At 36.4% G+C, this 18,696-nt stretch overlaps 2 protein-coding genes across 3 annotated transcripts; one reads left to right on the top strand and one right to left on the bottom strand.

Annotated features, from left to right (window-relative positions):
- Window positions 1-177: 177 nt before the first annotated feature.
- LOC111609363 (B- and T-lymphocyte attenuator-like) lies at window positions 178-5,036 on the top strand. The gene is made up of 6 exons (XM_023337486.1): window positions 178-234; window positions 1,306-1,629; window positions 1,713-1,751; window positions 1,828-1,941; window positions 2,024-2,055; window positions 3,614-5,036. Exons 1-6 carry the CDS (start codon window positions 204-206, stop codon window positions 3,923-3,925), a joined length of 852 nt encoding a protein of 283 aa, XP_023193254.1. The 5' UTR covers window positions 178-203; the 3' UTR covers window positions 3,926-5,036.
- A 2,061-nt stretch (window positions 5,037-7,097) lies between these two features.
- LOC102236642 (OX-2 membrane glycoprotein-like) lies at window positions 7,098-18,471 on the bottom strand. 2 transcript variants are annotated; one of them, XM_023337626.1, is made up of 8 exons: window positions 18,310-18,471; window positions 17,607-17,661; window positions 17,211-17,291; window positions 16,800-17,120; window positions 15,155-15,484; window positions 11,628-11,912; window positions 10,762-10,863; window positions 7,098-9,384 (listed from the first exon to the last, which is right to left on the bottom strand). In XM_023337626.1, the coding sequence occupies exons 1-8, from the start codon at window positions 18,400-18,402 to the stop codon at window positions 9,377-9,379; spliced, it is 1,275 nt and encodes a 424-aa protein (XP_023193394.1). In that variant the 5' UTR covers window positions 18,403-18,471; the 3' UTR covers window positions 7,098-9,376. The 2 variants fall into 2 exon arrangements, with proteins under 2 accessions (XP_023193394.1, XP_023193395.1); XM_023337627.1 differs by lacking the exon at window positions 17,607-17,661 and having other exon boundaries at window positions 7,622-9,384; window positions 18,310-18,394.
- Between the last annotated feature and the right edge of the window lie 225 nt (window positions 18,472-18,696).

Below are 18,696 nucleotides of genomic sequence, written 5' to 3'. Positions count from 1 at the left end.
AACTTTTGCACGTGTAATTTTTTTCTCATCTTTGCACACGGGGAATTTTGTTACCTCATGCTATACTGAAAATCATGTGCTGGGTGGTCGAAGACAGGAAGTGCTTAACTTGTCACAAGTAAAATGAACCTGCAGCACCTTATTTGAAAGTTTTTGTGATGAGCATGTGATGCACAATGCAGCTGCTGGTAATTTGGTGTGCTATGTTCATTTGCCTTTTCAGAGAAAGTAAAGGTAAGGCTTTTTTGTTCTTTTTCAACTTCTTTAGTTTTAATTTAGTAAGTCAAGAAAGCAGCGGAAGAGATTTTAATTGAGACTCAGTATTTATGCGACAGCAAGGCTGCCAGATGGCAGGTTTTCTTCTGTTAAAATGAATTAAAATAGAAACAAACGAAAAATGTTATATTGATTTATCGTTTATTTGTCTGACTGATGAGGTTTAAATCGGAAGTCAATTAAAAAGAGAAAACTATCTAAAAAATACTCAAATAATTACTGGATGATTACTGTTTTCATACACAAACATATCTACATGTTTTTTAAAACTATATTATCTGTTGTAATCTAATAAACAAAAAATAGCTAAATTAATAAAAGACACCATCATAATTCTGTAGTGGACCAAAGGTTTTCCTGGTATTAGAAAAACATATCTCCAGAACCTTAACATTATTCTGTTTTATTTCATATTATTTATTAGTTAAAAGGTATCGTATTGGTTGTGTTTTGGTAAACATGTTATGTTGTACATGTAGTATGTTGTATACAGCAAGAGCTTCACCCAATTTTCCCATTGGCTTTGGCTTTTTGTGAGTTTAAATGAATTATCAGTACTTATTACACTTTCAGAGTCTTTAATTCTTTGATTTTTTTTTTCTTGCATGTCTTGCATGTCATGGTTCTACCCATATTGTCCCGATGGAGGACAATATAAAATAAAATAATATATGACATGTTAGTGAATAGTTTTGTGTTTAATAATCCCTAGATCATTGTAGACAATTAGATGGTTTTTTAAAAAGTGATTCACTTAAGGTTTGTTTGTGTGAAATCAAAATATTTTTATTAATAGAAACTGCCTTTGTTGCTTACATTTCCAAACAAATAAACAAACAAAAAAAAACAAACAATTTTGTCAAGAAATGTTTGGTCCTTGTTTATGTTAACAGAATTGGGAATTAATATCATATCTTGAAGTCATAAACATCTTTATCTTAATCAAAATAAGTATGATAACATATATTGTATTTGACAATACATTTGAAATTGTGTCATTAAAATCAAATTCACCTTTTGAAATTACAGTTTCTTCATGTGATGTGATGGTCGAAGTACGAAGAGGAGAAACAAAACGTGTTTCCACTGGACAAAATCTGACAGTCAAATGTCCCGTCAAACTCTGTGGGGAGTCATTCAATGTCAGATGGTTTAAATTCTCTAACACGTTAAAGAACTGGGAGGCCATTCCAGTTATGGAGAACATGAAAATCACACAGAAATATAATAAAGAGAATCTGATCTCATATTTAAGTTTAGCTCAGGTTTCCATTAATGATGACGGCCTGTACCGATGTGCTGTAGGACCCAGTAACGAAATAGTCAGCCATTCCATCAACATCTCAGTTTCAGGTATTTTTTTCCAAGATTTACCTTTGAAATTCATGCATTTGGTTCATTGTGTGAATCGTATCTGTTTTCTTTTATTATTCAAGAACTAAACAAAGGAGTAGAAAACGCTGATAATGATGCAGGTAAGAAGCTTAATGTAATTTTACACATTTAATAGTAAAGCTATTTTAACATTGTTCTTTCATGCCTTTGGCTCAGACAGTATTGATGACGATCGCTCCTCGCTTTCCATCTTCCTGATCTGTGTTACCATTATATTTGTGATCGCCGCAGCGACAGTGTTGATCCTCGTGTGCTTTCATGGCTGGAAACGTAAGACTATTAATTTAGCAGTGGTTCTTCTGTAACTGTTACAAAATTTGCATCTTTAATCCCCTTAAATTTGTTTTCACAGGAACGTGGACCCGCAACAACCAAATTCAAGAGGTAATCAGTTTTACATAGTGGATTTTTGTTCAGTGTGTTGAATCTTCACATATTCTTTAGAACAATAACAGGAACTGTGAGGTAGTGTAGTCAGTTTTCAAAAATGTATCATGCATAGTTTGTAATGCTGGGTCATAATCAAACAAGACGCAGCCTGTTAAATGCCTTTCACACCAGATGAAGGCGACGCCACATCAGTGAAACGCAGTAGGCTCTGCAGCATCTTATAGATGTTTTATAGTACACGTCTACTGAATTCAATTCAGTTTATTTATGTAATCTAAAAAGCACCAATTCAAAAAAAAGTCAACTCGATCCAATTATACATAGACACATTACCTCGGTATCAAACAATCCAGTTATATTCAGCTTATTACTAAAGCTGGTTAAAAAGTAGCAGATTGAATGAGGCTTAAATGAAAGACACTGCATCTTGTACAAACAACTACTCTACACGGATGAGCTTGTATCAACAGCAGAAAATCACTTGCGTTGTGCCGTTGACTTACCAGAAATCCCTCATACTGGAAATGCAGCTAGTGACAGTGGAGTGGAAACTCTCCCCACCGCCTTTTGACAGAAAGAAACCTCCAGCAGAACCTGGCTTAGTCTGATCTGCCATCCGTCACGACCGACTGGGTGTTTAAGAAGCCAAAGCAGATACACAAAAAAGAAACAGAAGCCCTAAGCTAGGAATGTTTTCTGCATTAAAGAAAAGTAAAAAGTTAATGGCAGGAGTAGAAGAACATTCATTTGTTTTGGTGCAGTCTCTCAACCGATATGGCCCTCCAGGAAGGCATCAAAACTTAGCAGAACAACAAACCGGACTTAGCTTCAATAAACATTTAGAAACTGAGAGAAAACTTAAAATATCAGTAAATAATGCAGTAGATGTAGATGAGAGGACAGAGAAATGATCAGTTTTTCCTCCAGCAACCTAAGCTTAAGACGGCATGACTTTGAAGATTGCTGAGGACAACCCACTCTGACTATAAGGTTTATTAAAAAGTTTATCACATAGAGCATGAGACTTCTGTAATATACATGAAACTTCAGTGGGAAGATAGTGATTACCTGGTCGAATACAGCTGAGTCCACATTTATTCATTCATAGATTCAAAATAGTTTGTGACAATATTTGTTTCTGATAGGAAATGAGAAAGGCATTTGTCAAAAAGAATACTAAATAATTCAATAAGATCAGTTGCAGCATGACTTATAAAAAACAACTTGAGGCTTCAGTGTCTCAGTGTAGTCAGTGGTCAGTTGAAATATAGCAGTCAGTCGAAATGCAGCTGATAAAAATACTGACGGTGTTTCCGTCCCTACATCAAGGCTTCAAATATTGGTAGACAGAAACACCCCTCTATATATATAAAAAAAGTTTTGGTAGATTTTAGCTGAAACATCCAAATGCATGTGTTCCTGTAGAAAGAAGCAGAGACAAACCTTTCTAGTGAGAGTTTAAGATCATCTTGACTTTCTTCACATTGAAGCAGTTGTACAGTTTATTATATTCATATAAAATAAAGTATTTTTTTATTTTATTTTTCTCTAGCAGGAAATATCTACACATATGATACCAGGCCTCCCCAAGATGAGCGCCCCTGCTTCTCCCCGCCTACGGACTCAATTCTCAGTTCTGAAAGACATCTATTCTTCAAGTAAACCAGAAAGAACAACATCATCATCGCCGGCTCTCGCTCTCACTGGGAACCAGCTGAATGTTACATACACAACAGTGAAAACAGAAGCACCTGACGTTGAAATGTACGCTGTCATCAACCCCCTACAACGTGGGGCAACAGTCAGAAACTACACATGTAAACACGACGCAAAGACAAATTATGCCGTTATCAATGTGACTTAAAAGTTGAGTATTTTTCACTGACTAAGAATAACTTAGAAACTTCCATACTTGTGTGGAAGCGTCATGGAACGGTGTTGGTTAAGTGTCAGTGCAGAAAGAGGGTTGTGGTCATAAAGCTGAAGCATAAAGTAGACACGAGAGGCATCAAAGGATAGTTTTTTCCTGTGTATTCATCATTTTATGTAACTATAGTTTCAACAATTCAGGGATTTGAAATGGTTAAAGCATTATTATTTTTCTTTTTTTTTTATTAACATATGTTGTGCATTGCTATTACTTAAGATTATGAAATGCCAGAAATGTCACATGACTTCAAACAGCAACTTCAAGAAAAAAAACACATAAAGCCATTCTATCACACATTTCCTGTATAACATTCAGTGTGTCATCATGTCTGCACTGACACAAATTTCCTAACTTGTAAACCACAGTTGAGTGCTTTGGCTCAAGACTACAGGAAGTTGAAGGTCGAAAGAATTTTTTTTTCTTTTTGCGTGGTGAAACGAGCCTTCATTTGTTCTTAGCTAGGTGACAGGTACCTGATTTCTGAGATAAGGACCTGATTGTTTGGGTGCTAAAAATAAAATCACAAAAGAGTTGGTCAAATTCATATTTAACGACAAAAAATATTTAAGACCAATAAAAAATTTTATTACAGAAACAATCAGCATGCACAAGTATCCTATAATTGAAATGTACACAAAAGGCCAACAATAAAATGGATTTTAGAGTATTAAAGAAAGGTTTGGTAGATTTTAATTCTTTAATATGAAACTATTATTTCAGATAAAGTCAAAATTATTCATGCCCCCATTTGACCAACATATCACGTTTAACTGGAAGTATCATTAACTTCTTGAAGTGGTTGTTCAGGCTACCAGTCCACATTCGGGTTGATAATCTGTGGAGGGAGCAGATGACTAGAACGATGGGAAGGACGCCCTCCAACATGAAAGAGTTGGAGGTCACCACTAATAATGGCAATAATAATTTTTCAAAAATTGTTGAGTTTTAGAGAGCTGAATCTGAAAGAAAATGCAATGAGAGTCGGAGCAACATGATAATTTATTGGATAATCAAATAAATATATTTTTTCCTGACATTTTTTATGAAGCTGTAAATAAGAAGAGTTGCTGATACTCATCTGAGTTCTGTCTCTTGATAGATGTTTGTGTACTTTTTAATTAAAAAAAAAAAAATCAAAAACAAACCTCTAGCTTGAGTAAAAATAATTCTAAGCCTAAGTTTGCCTGGAAAATTTTTCATTTTTCTGGATTCATGATGCCAACGGACTGGGATGTAAATAGGGTAATGTTTGCTTAACCAACTTTATTTGCACTTTGATAAACTGGGACATACGAAACTCTGCCAAGGTTATCTTGTAAGATATAAAAAACATTTCTATTGGATGAATTTATTTGTTTTACTTCATAAGACGTAAATAATCAACTTTGAGGATAAGTTTCTATGAAGAACAACAGCAACAAAAACACTGGTAGAATCTTGATAATGTTTTGTATTTTATCAAATACTTGTGGTTTTTATTGTAAAAAAAAACAACAAAACAAAACAAAAAAACACAGAGCAGCAGAGACACATATCTGCTTCTTCATGGGAGATTTGAAGCTGTCCACCCAAACTCCTGGGAGGATTTTCTTCTTTTCACACCACATCCTTGATCAAACTATTTGCTAACACGTTTCCTTGTGCATGATACTGATCTGGTCTCACTATGCCACCAAGTTTTAATTTAGGATGATTTTTCTTGTTTTGAGTACTGCCATGCAACAGATATTCCACTATTCAAAGTGAAACTGACCCACAAAATGCCAACATGTCTGATGTTTGACATCACTCCATTTGTTTTAGAACTACTCTGCTCCCCCAATCAATTTTAAATCACTGATGATCAACAATGAAATCAATTGTAAATTTTATTTAAAAGGCTTGCACTGTCTTCAAGTGTGCTAGATTCAGATGATTAAATCCTTAAAGTGGCAAAGTTGCTGTCCTACAATCTTAATGCACCACATAAGATGCAGTGTCTTTCATTTCTGCCTCATCCAGCTAACAGGAAGCATTAAAAATATATGTGAACGAGATGGGGAAAAGGTGCAACAAAGAAGCTGTGTTGAGTAAAGGTTATAAATATAGATGACATTGAGTTTAGAGGTCAGAGAAACAGGAAATGCACAGGAGGTAGAAAAAAAGTGACAGACAGAGAGCTACAGGAATGAAAGAGAAGGTTTACAGCAACATAGAAGTCAGACTTGCTATGATCATGTCTGGTTTTGATGCAGAGATGCTTGAGTAAGATAAGAAGAATTGAGATGGTAAAAGAGAAGATGCGAGGTTTCTATCCGTGAATAATTATAGTGACGGCGCTGCGTAAAATAAACACGAAGCAATGCTGAGTTGGTTTGGACTGGTGCAAAGAGAAGATGTGAAGTTAGAAATGAAAAATAGAGGAAGATAAGAAATTCAAGCTTAAATTCTTTTCTGATTTAGTTCATTTTTTGTTACACCACTGCAAAAATAACAAGCTGCTGCTGCAAATCAAATAAATTTTGCAAATATTGCTGTGACCTGACTTGCACATCTTGCAGAGATATAATTTTAATTTGATGATATCTAACACAATGTTCCTTAATAAATCTATTCCAAGCATTCTTCTGAATGCACTGCTACTAAAACAAAATGTCATGATGAAAATACAAAAGCATGCCATTGATTAATAAGACTTTTTATTTCCCCCAGTGGGATGCTGTGAAAGGTGAAAAGCTGAAATTACAGCTGCATATAAATTCCCCATTGGAGGAATAAGCCTCTGTCTTACTGTGTGGAAATTTTTTCTTTCAGCAATAGTGTCTGGCAGTTGCGGCCCACACAAAACCTCTGAGATTAAAACTATTAAACTCTTTCTCTGTCACACAAGCAGTGCCGTTTGTATTTTAGTCACTGGTGAACAAGGAAGTCATCCTCACTGCCACAGATTGACAACGTGGCCACTTATGTGATCGTAGTGACTGCTATAGATTTCCAAGCGAGGGCGGCTTTTTACAGTCGCAGAACCAAACACCACCACCAGGAACATGATCTGCTGCGTTCCTCAAGCAAAATGTAGTTGATCCAAAATATACACATGCAATAAGACACACATACCTCTCTGAAATATCTCACCCACAAGTTTATTTTATGCACCGATTCCCAAATAAGCTTTCATACAACACATACATACACGCTTTATATTTCTGAGATAAGTTACGTGAATCTAAGTCTGAGTGGTTCTACTACATAAATCATTTCTGAAATGGTTGGCGTAATGTCGAAGACATGGTGGTGCAACACAAATTCCTAACCTAAGTAGCCAGACTAACGTAATCAAGAATTATTTCTACAGCTGACTGTTTCCACAAGTGCTGAATTAAATACCACACGTGCATTTTGTGCAGGAAAACAAACGTTACCATCAATTACTTGCATTACTTGAGAAAGGCATGGTGTAAGTTTCTGAAAGCATATGGGTGCATCTTTTTTTTCATCATTTCAGAAGATCCATTCTCAAAGCTCTGGCTTAGATGAAAAAAAAAATCTGCATCTGGCAGGCAGATTTGGTACAACATTTGATCTTTCTCTGAATCCACTTAAAGACATAGAGCATAAAGCTGAAAAAACGGTGGCAGAGAGACTCCACGGTTACTTTTTCAGTCATTTATTTATTCTTTTACAGTTATTTTACATGTGATGGTTTTCATAATGTGTCTTCACTGAAACACAGTATTTTTGTGTGATTGAAAGCCTTCAGAGGGCAGGAATGTTATTTCTAACATAATTCTGATGACTTCCATGTCTTGCATCCATCAATAAACAAGAAAAAATGCAAGTCATTCGCTTCAGTAACTATAATGTTTCGAGTCATAGCTTTGATAATAAAAAGTCAGTTAAAAATGCAAAAAAAAAAGAAGAAAAAAGATAATCTAGAAGCATCAATGCATTTTCTTTCATGCTTTGATGTTTCTGTGTGTTTGGTCCAGAGTGAGAGGGATTTTTAAAGAACAGAGAGATCCTTTGAGTTATTTAATCTGAAGTGCTCAAGTCATTTTTTAGGGCGTTGAGACAGAAAGTGCCCGACTGCACAGTGAGCAGCAGGACACACATTCTTTCAGGGGCAACGAAAGGGCTTTTGAAATTGATTCAAGCCATCTGACCGGAGAATTTAACATTTAACAAAAAACAGACGCACATTATAAAAAAAAAAAAAGAAAGAAAAGAAAAAAAGGATGTAAAAAAGCATAGTTATGAAAAAACATTTGGAATGCAGTGCCTTACGAAAGTATTCATGACCTTTGAACTTTTCATAATTTTGTCATGTTGCAAACACTGAAGCGTTAGCCCATTTTTCCATGCAAAAACAGCACAAGCTCAGTAAATCTTTGCCCCAGTTAATCTCTAACAAACCTTCTTGTCTCAGCTAAAGAAAAGCATTTCCACAACATGATGTTGCTCCCTCCAGGTTTCATTGTGGGGAATGGGCAGCGATACTTTTCTGTCACATGTAGTGTACTGCAACTAGGAAAACATTTTGGTTTTCCTCTGACCAAAGCTTTCTACATTTTTTTTAATCACTTCTTGGATTGAGACAAATATTTTCTGCAATTTTGTTTCAAGAATTCATTTCTTACTTCCAGTCTGACCAGATTTATAACTGACAGCTGTCCTGTGACGTCAACATATCCTTCTACCTGAGGTCATCCAGCGTATTATTTACCTTCCACTTCACATCTATCCATTATTTTGATTTGATCTATCAGATAAAATTGTGAGAAAATACTTTAAAATTTGTTAGGTGGTATGAATACTTTTGGAAGACAGATTACAGTTTACCAGAAGAATTTTAATTTCTTACATTTTTTTATAAACCCTTTTAGCTCTCAAAATAATGAGCTGTCAATCTTATAATTCAAAGACAAGATTTGCAATATTTGTAATGCTAAAACTTCATTCAAGTTCAAACGTTTTGGTTTTTTGGAGTTTGTATTACATTTTAGCGAGTAAGGAAAATAGAAAATATTAAGACACATCTCTGAGGTTCATGAAAAAAACAGAGACAACCACAGAAAGGTTTTCTGAGGGCATGTAATGTTCTGCAAAATAACTTAACTCAGCCGCACAGAGACTCCGCTGTTCTGGAATGTGCAGCTATCGACTCAATCAATTACAGAGCTGAGATGAACAAAAATAGTAAAAAAAGAAGACTATGGAAGAGTCAAAGTAAAGCTGAATGTCACCCAGTTGGTGATGATGAATAGGATTGTGCTGGACAGCCCCTAAGGAATTTGAGAGCATCTTCCCTTTCCAACCATATAGTAATAGATATGGTGATGATGACGAGGATATGGCAGGGAAAGGACGGTCCTGAGAAGATCCTCTTTTCAGCTCTTGTGTCTAAGATTAATCACCTGAAAAGAAATGTGTACAAAGAGTTCACAAAAAACAGAAACATTTTTGAAATTTGAAATTTTAGAGGAAACTGTCACTCTGGACTTAGTCTCCTAGTTTTATTATTTCAGACTTTTAGTTTAACTCTGAAGCTGTAACTTTAGGAAACAACTTTCTAACTAAGTGTCACTGTAAATAATTTTACAGGACAACTGCTTCACTGCATTTAGTCACACTGGGTAAGCAATTTTCACACAGGAATTCCTGGAATATTTAATATATGTGCGCTCCTTCACATGTTTTGTTCAAACCAGAAGGATTATCTGTGGGAGAGGCAGCGCAAACATAGCAAAGAGAGTGCAACTGCATATATCATTATAACAACAACAACAACAACAACAATGGTGTCAAAGCAACATTTAAAAAAGCCTGCTTTTAAGTAAAAGTCACTGAATGTTCGAGGTCCTGCTTATTATGAAATTAAAATACAAGCAGAAATGGTTAGTAAAGATACATTCTTAATTAATTTGAGTAAAAATGTCACTCAGCAAAATTAAATGAGTTAGATTAGCAGTGTCTGCCAACATGTAATGGTGTCATGAAGAACAGGTGACTGTAAAACATCATCTCTGCTCGTTAGAAAGGCAGACATGAAACTATTATACAGCAACAGCCTTCAGACTTAGATTGGTGGCAAGACTGACTGCTACTGCACTTCCTTCCTGTCCACAGCATCAACATTCACAACAACTCCTTGAAGATACCTGGGTACTGTGATTTAGAACACTCCATTTCCCTTTCTAATAAAATAATGTACATATTTTTGAATTGAATCGCATTGAATTAGATTTCAGACTTGTGCTATTTAGTGCTCTCTCAAAAGTCATGCTGTTGTACACAAGTCCTGATTTGGGTAAATGTGTCAGTTTGTGTCACCCAATGTCAAAACATTAGGTTATTTTAAAGTGTGTTTGTTGGAAATAATCTCAGAACATGACTGGACACGCCTACTGGTCACTGAGACTTGCTTTCCTGGCCAGTAACAGCATAAGTACAGTTACCTAACTGAATCTGAACAGGAATCTGCTGTTTTATTGTTTCTGGGGTGGTTTGCCAAACAACACACTAGAATAAGCCCAGATATTAAATTCTGTTTATTTTAAAATAAAATCTCATGTTAGAAAGAATATTTGCAGAACAAGGCTGTTGGATGCATTAGGGGGATTTATTAGGTTTCTTTTCCTTCCCTGAAAATTCCTAAAATATTATAGATCTTTAACTTATACAATCAGATTTAGGCAGCTTGCTCCACAATGTACGTACATCAATTAGTTTGGAAGGGTTTTATTAAGAGATAACCTTCATGCATTAGAAAACCAGTATAAACATGCGCTCACCTTCTTTACGCAAAAAACACTTCCAAAGGCAGAAGCACAAGGACATCACCAGCAGAGCTGCGACCGTGGTGACAGAGATCAGGATGGTGAGAGCTGTGCCAACTAAAAAGGCGAAAAGACGGACCTGATCAGGAGATTCATTACTTACCATGAAATGTAAAACATGTAATTCTTTAATGTAATTGACGTGCTGAAATGTGTGCAGTCTGTTTTGCACTAATCTGAACCCTGCTGCTGTTTCAGGTCTTCAGTAATTCAATTGCAGGTTAAATTCATAGCGTTACTGTCCAACTGCTCTCCTTTTGGACTCTTTACCCAGTGAACTGAGGTGAATTTAAGGCTGGCAAAAACCAAAGCAGTGATGCATGAGCTAAATATGAATATCAGTTTAGATATTTAGATATTTAGATATCAACTTGAAGCTGTAAATAATTTGAAGTTTAGATTGTCAAAACACCTGGAGAAAAAGCATGGCTGATACATCTAAAGCTCTTAATCTGAAATGTGTCCGCTACACAATCTTCCTTCATGAAACTATATTTCTATGTTTGGTTCATTTAAAGCTATTTCATGGCAAAGGACAGCAGTCAAATAAAATCTTGTTTAACCAGAGTATAATGATCTAACCTGTGTTGCTATTTTAGCCCCTAAAATTAAAATTTAATGGATTATTATTTCAGATGGTTTTTGTGCCCGATGAAGCAGAAAGGCAGCCTAGTAATGTCACTGCAGTTTTCTGCTGAAATCATATGTATTCAATTTTTTTAAATCAATAAAACTGCATTTAAAAGGTGATATTTGTTAAGATATTACCTGCAGAAAGAACATACCATCAACAAACATCTAGATGTTTGTTGATAACTTACTCTTAGTGTTCATGGATACAGCGATGGGTGACTCGAGCCCTTTGTGATGCACCAAGCATTTGACAGACACATCTTTAAGCAGCCCTGATTGGACGGTCAGCGTGCTGATGACTAGAGTGGTCCCGTCATCCTGACGGAGATGCGCGGTCACAGGGGAGCCTATGGTGCGGTTGTCGGTCTCCACATTCCACACAATCTCTGCAGGAGGCCGAGATACAGACGTGCAGTTGGCTTCGATCACGCCTGGAGACGCGGTCTTGTAGCTCACCTGAGGTTTTGGAAGAACTGGAAAAAGTCAATATAACCAAGTCAGAATATGAGAGAAAATGCTACAAAGTTTTTCTCAAATTTAAGAAATGTTCTATTATATTAGGACAAAATAACATCAGAAAGCAAGTTGTTTTATGTCCCTAAAAATATTGGTTTTACCAAATTAACTATCTAAACTCATATCTTCGAATAGTTTGTGATTATATATCATGGACATGATACCTGGGATAAAAACTTGAATCAACCAAGACATGCAAGTTTCTGTTTTCTTAAGAACCATCCCTAAATCTTAGAGTGTTTTCAATTCCTTGTTCTTGAGGTTGGGTGAGGAATGCGATGCATTGGAATGGATAGCATTTTTCTTGGCAAGAACACGATCAGCCACAGTTATTTGGCTTTCATGGTTACAGATTCCTTTCAGTATTCTGACTGAGGAACTTCTCCCACCTTTGGTCTGGATAACACCGAATTGTGAGGGTGGTTTGGAACAACAGGAATGAAAATTCAGATCATAAATCAAGCATTTTAACATCACATGGACTATTAAGGGAAGGCTATTATGTTTATAGCAGCATGTTACCAGCAATTCTTTATTAATGTTACACTGTATACACAACTTACATTTTTCAGCATACAATTTAAAGACTATTCTTTCAACTTTAAAGAAATAAATAACCTAATGCTAACATACAATAATGAATACTGTATTATGGTATATTGTTGACACGTGATAGTTTATTTAAACATGCTCACCTACAGTGTGTCTAATAAAAACTCACAGCCATTTTTGACCATTTTATGTTTTAGCCAAAATTGATTACATTTCTTCCACATGTAATGGAAGTTACATTCAACACTGGCTACCATACAATGACAGAATGAATAAAAAGTTTATAAAAAATAGAATCAACAAGTAAAATTCTACATGCATGACTATTAAAAACCTTTCCCTTGTTACTCGGAATTAAGCTCAAGTTCATTTTGTTCTCGTAAAACATGTTTGTATGATTGAACAAGAGCTGGAATGAAACACACATTATATAAGGTCTCACAGTTGCCAGTGCATTTTGGAGGAGAGAGGAGACCAAAAAACCAATAATCACTTAGCCAGAAGTTCAGTTTTTTTGCTTTCCGACACTCAACCATTGAGTACTCCAAAGACCGTTATGGTAGAGTGGACAAATGGCCATGGTAGCTCACTTGAACTTCGCAGAAACACATTTCGGAGATTGTCAGACCAGAAGAAGAACAAAACTTTGTTGCAGTCAAAAAAAAAAAAAAAAGCAAAGATATTTGGGCCTGAACTTCAAACATTCTGTCTAGAGAAACACAGGGCCTGCCTATTATTTGGCTTACACCACGCATACTGTGAAACTTGGACATCAAGCTAGGGTGGCGATTCATCTTCCAACACGAGAATTTTCCAAAGCTCAACGCCCAGAAATCAAAGAAGTAATTTCAGAAGCAGTAAGTGGAAGGATTAAAAGGGCTGTATTTTGTACTTTCCACACACATAATGCAATAAAATTACTTTCAGTTGTTATAAAAATGCTGTACATATCAAACATGACTTAAAAGACATTTCCATTTGCTATTTGGTTCATGCTGTCACCACAGGATGATTAATGTTAGATTTGTGTTTGTTTTGGTCATCGCTGTTCACAGACTGTTTGAAAGTCGGGGAAGAAAACAGCAGAGGTCATCGTGTCATCCAATGTGGAGAGAATCCAAGGGGAATATTGGCAGAAATAGGCAGCAGGAGTGAAAAAATAAAAATGTTAATCATGCATAGTCATAAGTAAAAAAAAAAATAAATAAATAAATAAATACTGTACTGTACAGTTTCAAACAAAAGCACATCTGTTCCTTGAAACTAACGAAAGAGAAAGGGAACGGGAGAAAAGTTGAAATCCAAAAGAGCACAAAGGCGAGGCAGACAAAGCACAGAGGGCAACACTGTGTGCGGCGAACACTGACACAGTCATGCATCAGGACGTCACTCCCTGCCTCCATCATTCTTTTTGAATGCTCCATTCTGCACGTCGACATTATTGTCAGTGTTTGTGTGGAAGCAGGTCTAGAGAACTCTGGTCTCGCTGCTGCATCATTAAAGCATCTTACATTGAGAAGGAAGAGAAGATTAATATTAATATCCAAAACCCCAACAGTGCTTTTCTTTTCTGCCACCAAAATCTAAAACTGGCAGTCAGACCTTACTTCTCCGGTTCAGTGAAAACTTCTCCACTTGAAAGTATTGTTTTAAATAACAATAAAATAAAGCAGCAAATGATGAAAAAATCTATGTTGGGATAAGTGGATTTAGCTCCGACCACTGAAAATATAAATTATCCAACATATGTGTGAGTTAGCTGGGTAATTTTATGAAAAAGAAGACATTCCTAGTGCCAGAAAGGTACTTTGTAACACCACCAAATCTTAAAATGTCTCTTTATCGGGTGTCTTAGTTAGAAAACGCGATCAATGTAATGTTACCCACTGAATGCGTCTGAATTTGGAGGCAAATTCAGTTTAAGACTTTATCTTTCTGAAGTCTTAAACTGTGATAAACACAAAAAGAAAGAAACCCTCTTCCTTTTGTGCTTTTCAGTATTGAGGGGGAATTCAACAGATTGTGAGATTAATCGTAGAGAGCATCTCTACTGCAGCAACTCTGAGGGAAAGATCTTGTTGTAAAATCTTAAGATTATGTGTTTCAGTTATTGTGTGAAAGGTAAATGTGACTGAGACTGAAGGAGATTACACTAGTTGAATGAAGAAACATACAAGTTTTGCAAATTATTGTGTCAGAAACTGTGTCAAAGTAAATAAGCCCTGCTTTACTTAGAATCAGCAATGTACCAGTAATTGCAATAAATACTTTGATTCCAATGACTCAATTTAGAAAGAAATATGTAATGTATTTGTTTCCCTTTTGTCACATTTCCTATTTTTCAGGTTTTTCTATTTAACTTAAAAGGACGTCTATTGAAATGTAAGTGACTTTAGAATAAAAAACCCCCAAAAACAAAGTCTATCTTAGCAACCAACGTAACTCAGTTTTTACTTTTTAGGACAAATCCCTAATGTGCTTAAGTGAACATTTTGATGGAAATATTTACTATATATTTATTTTGAAAATTATTTTTCAGTTCTTGGAACTTGATAAAAGACGGGGAAACAAATGTTTTGACCTAATGTTGCATTGTTAAAGTGGTTATGTCGATGGGTAAAAACGAACTTGAAAAGCAGATATTTACCGTAGGTAGAGAGACAGACCACAGAGCTCTTTGTCCCCTCAGTGTGCGTCTCGTAGAAGCAGGTGTAGCAACCCTCATCCTGGATGGCAACAGGCTGGATCGTAAGCTCACTGTCTGACAGAGAAGCAGAGAGCCAGACTCTCCCCTGATAAGCTGGCTCGATCATGGGGTCGCTCCGTTTTGCAAAAGAGGCCACCTCTGTTGATTCGCCTTGAGCAGGTGTGTGTTTCCACAGTATCTGCTGCACCTTTTCGGGCAAACCAAAGGAGCATGACAGGGACGCCTTCTTGCCGCTCACTGCTGTTTTGTTTCTCTCAGATGTGACTTCGGCTGGGAATGAAAAACAAAGGATCAATTGAGGGCAGAAAAAATAATAAACATAACTGGGAGACACGGGGTGCATAAAGGACAATGTTAATATTGAGAATATGAGGTACCCAAACAGAAACCACTCAGTGGAATCTAGCCCAGCTGTTTTTGCTTAGGAGCTTAAGCTCCCCTTCTCCCACTGCTGCACAGCTCTTTATTAACATGACTGGCCCGGTCTCAGCACGCTCATCAGTTTCTGGTCAGAGGTCAACAGTGGTTGAGAACACGTGTATTCGCATATTTTCAGTTTTAAGCCTTGAGTGCAAAAGGGAAAGCATCCAAAATCAATCCAGTGACGAAATATTAGCAGGGACAGCAACCATAAAGACTGAATACGGACCACTGTCTTTTATGACACTCTTGTGACAGCTGTCTTCAGCCAACTTATCCCTCGTTTATATTGGCTACTTTCCTAACAAATCTATCACTCTAAGACTTTAAAACAGATGTGAATATTGTCTGTGCCAAACAGAGGACAACTTGCTTCACATTGCAAGAGCTTATGGTTTTAAAAATGTCTGTTTTTATAACCATAAAAACTGACATTTTCATGGTCATTGTGACATTTTCACTATCTTCTTTCTATCACTGAGATTGTAACTCATTCAGGTTTCAAGTGGAGGCTTTACACACCCAGTTCACGACTCTTCTTTCTGCACAATGTTAGCTTTGCTATCTGCAAAGAGTTGCATCAGTGCACAACTCATGATTGCTCATTAGCTGTAAATAATAAATGGGATGCAAGGGATAATTTATTGGATCAGTTACTGGATCTTTCTGATGCATTTTTATCTGCTTTCAGCTGCGTTTACAGTACTGATGTGAAATCATGCAATACTTCTCCTTCATACTAAAAATATACTGCTCAAAAAAATAAAGGGAACACTTTAAGTGTTAAACACCTGTTTAAGTGTTCCCTTTATTTTTTTGAGCAGTGTATATTCAGATTGTGGCGACTATTAGTAAATTGATGGACCCTCTTCAATATCAGCTACTCGTATGTGAATTTGCTTATTCATCCACAAATTCACTTAAGTTCTATGATTATTAAAGCTCCATTAACTGTTGTTCCTCCATTGAATTAACTCATTCTGTCCATTCTCTTCTGTCTTTCCCCTAGATTATGATCTCCTCCTAGCATCTGAATTATAGTAGTGTCTATCTCAGCTTTAATGTAGACTTGAATATATTTTATCCTAAATGCAAAATACTTGTGTTCCTTTTTGACAGCCCAACTTTCTCAGACTCAAAATAATTATAATCACTGTTTCCTTACCGTCAACAGTGAGACACGTCTGTCCTTGCTTTGAACCTGCAGGACTCAGCTCAAAGATGCAAGTGTAGCAGCCTTCATCACGGAAGCCCACCCTGCGAATGGTGATCGCTGAGGAGTCCTTCGGTGAGGTGGCGAGCTCCACATGCTGCTGACCACTCACGCTGTCTCTGTTACCTGGCCGGTAGCTCAGCAGGGTCTCATTCTTATCGTCCAGCCAATGGACCTCCCTCAAAGTTTCACCACGGTCCTTTGAAAGTGCGCAGGTCAGTGTAAAGGGTTTGTCCACTGGTGCTTTCAAACGTGCCGGCGCCATCACTCTACCTGAAATCCAACATTTTGCCACCAGTAAGCCGGAGTAGTGTTTTTATTTTTTAGCATTTTATTGGTTTGACTTAGCATGCTCCTACTCACCATGTGTTTGTCCAATTAAGAGGAGGAGAAAAGAAACCTGCAGAACGCTTCTACATGTGACAGAGCTCATCATCGTTCTCACTGAGGAAAAATAGAAAGACCTCTCATCATGACCTGAATAGATTTTTTTATAATCATAAATCAATTTTTGAAGGTGTTTGTTGGTTAAAGGCTAGAACACATTTGAATTAGTTGGTCTCTGGATCCAGACTGAATGTTTCACAGGGTTGCCATCAGGGGTTTTAGGTGCAATTACAGATCATGATCCTTTCCAAAACCAGTTTTCATGTTTATTTAGAATCACTGTTGTTTTGAAACAACTACTAAGGTCCAAGTTGAATCCATCTTGATTTTATTTGAGGTGAAGTTATATATTTTCTAGGTAGTCTTTCTTACCTATTTTTCCATCAACCTCATACCAAGCACCAGTATCACTCGTAGCAAAAACGCCCTACAGTATGAAACAACACCATGTTTTACAGTTAATACAGTGTTATTAAAGTCCCACCTTCCCATTTCATGTCAAAACATTCTTCTTTATCACTCTGACCAAAGAGTTCAATCTTTGTCTTCTTCAATAAGCCCCACTTTTCCAGAAGACATTTAGCTTGTCCACAGTTTTAGTCAAGCTTCTGGTTGCTTTAATTTGCCAGCAAACAATATTCAGCTCATTGAGTCAAAATCCAGCTATCTGTCGTTATCATATATCTTCGAGTATGAAACTGTTCTATTTACTTCTACTCTATTGCATCTGCTTTAACTCCAAATATCCATGCCAGTGTTTCATGTAAAATACTGTAGACTGAGCCAGCAAGGAGAACAGAAATGGGGTTAAAATCAAATCTTCCTCCAGGCGCTCGGGATATAACAATTATTTGTACTTTAGTTCACTATAAAATAGAATCTTGAAGAAACTTATAAAGTGCATTTATACGTCTAGCATATTTTTCTCAACTCCCAACATTTTAGTGACATTTTGAAATAAACAAAAAACTGCCAAACTAAAAACTTTTAGTTCTTTATCAATCAAGAGAACAAATCAGAGTTCGCAATAATTTCTTCTACAAGTTGTATCACATCAGTTAACATAGTCACTCACCTTATGCCTCTTGTTATAAATGTGAAAAGCCAACAGCTTAAGACGGTCTACCTCTGCATCATCTCCTGCATCCTTATAATCCAGCATCGGCATGCGATATTTTCTGCTTCTCCAAGTGTTTTCCTGCTGCGCTACCCTCAGACTGATACTCTAACCGCAGGCAGCACTGAACACTAAAGGCGCTCTGCACAAATTAAATGCAGTCCATGATGAGGGCTCAACGTTTTGGTTCCACGGCGCCCTCTGGTGTCCTGGTACATACATTGCTGGCAGATATAACATATCGAACCCAAATAAATTCGAAAAATAAGATATTATTTATTTGTTTATCTATTTATTTATTTTAATTTTAAAATATACATATATGCATAGCTGGTAAGATAATAA

This window comes from Xiphophorus maculatus, chromosome 7, assembly GCF_002775205.1.
Source record: "Xiphophorus maculatus strain JP 163 A chromosome 7, X_maculatus-5.0-male, whole genome shotgun sequence".
Classification (NCBI taxonomy): domain Eukaryota; kingdom Metazoa; phylum Chordata; class Actinopteri; order Cyprinodontiformes; family Poeciliidae; genus Xiphophorus; species Xiphophorus maculatus.
This window is presented reverse-complemented; position numbering and strand designations above follow the sequence as displayed.

Coding starts and splice junctions, on each gene's coding strand:
- LOC111609363 (XM_023337486.1), top strand. CDS start 204: ATGTTCATTTGCCTTTTCAGAGAAAGTAAAG. Junction 1,942..2,023: donor GTGCTTTCATGGCTGGAAAC/GTAAGACTATTA, acceptor TTGTTTTCACAG/GAACGTGGACCCGCAACAAC. Junction 2,056..3,613: donor GCAACAACCAAATTCAAGAG/GTAATCAGTTTT, acceptor ATTTTTCTCTAG/CAGGAAATATCTACACATAT.
- LOC102236642 (XM_023337626.1), bottom strand. CDS start 18,402: ATGCCGATGCTGGATTATAAGGATGCAGGAGATGATGCAGAGGTAGAC. Junction 17,121..17,210: donor CTTAATTGGACAAACACATG/GTGAGTAGGAGC, acceptor GTTGGATTTCAG/GTAGAGTGATGGCGCCGGCA. Junction 11,913..15,154: donor GGTCTGTCTCTCTACCTACG/GTAAATATCTGC, acceptor GACTTTTTCCAG/TTCTTCCAAAACCTCAGGTG.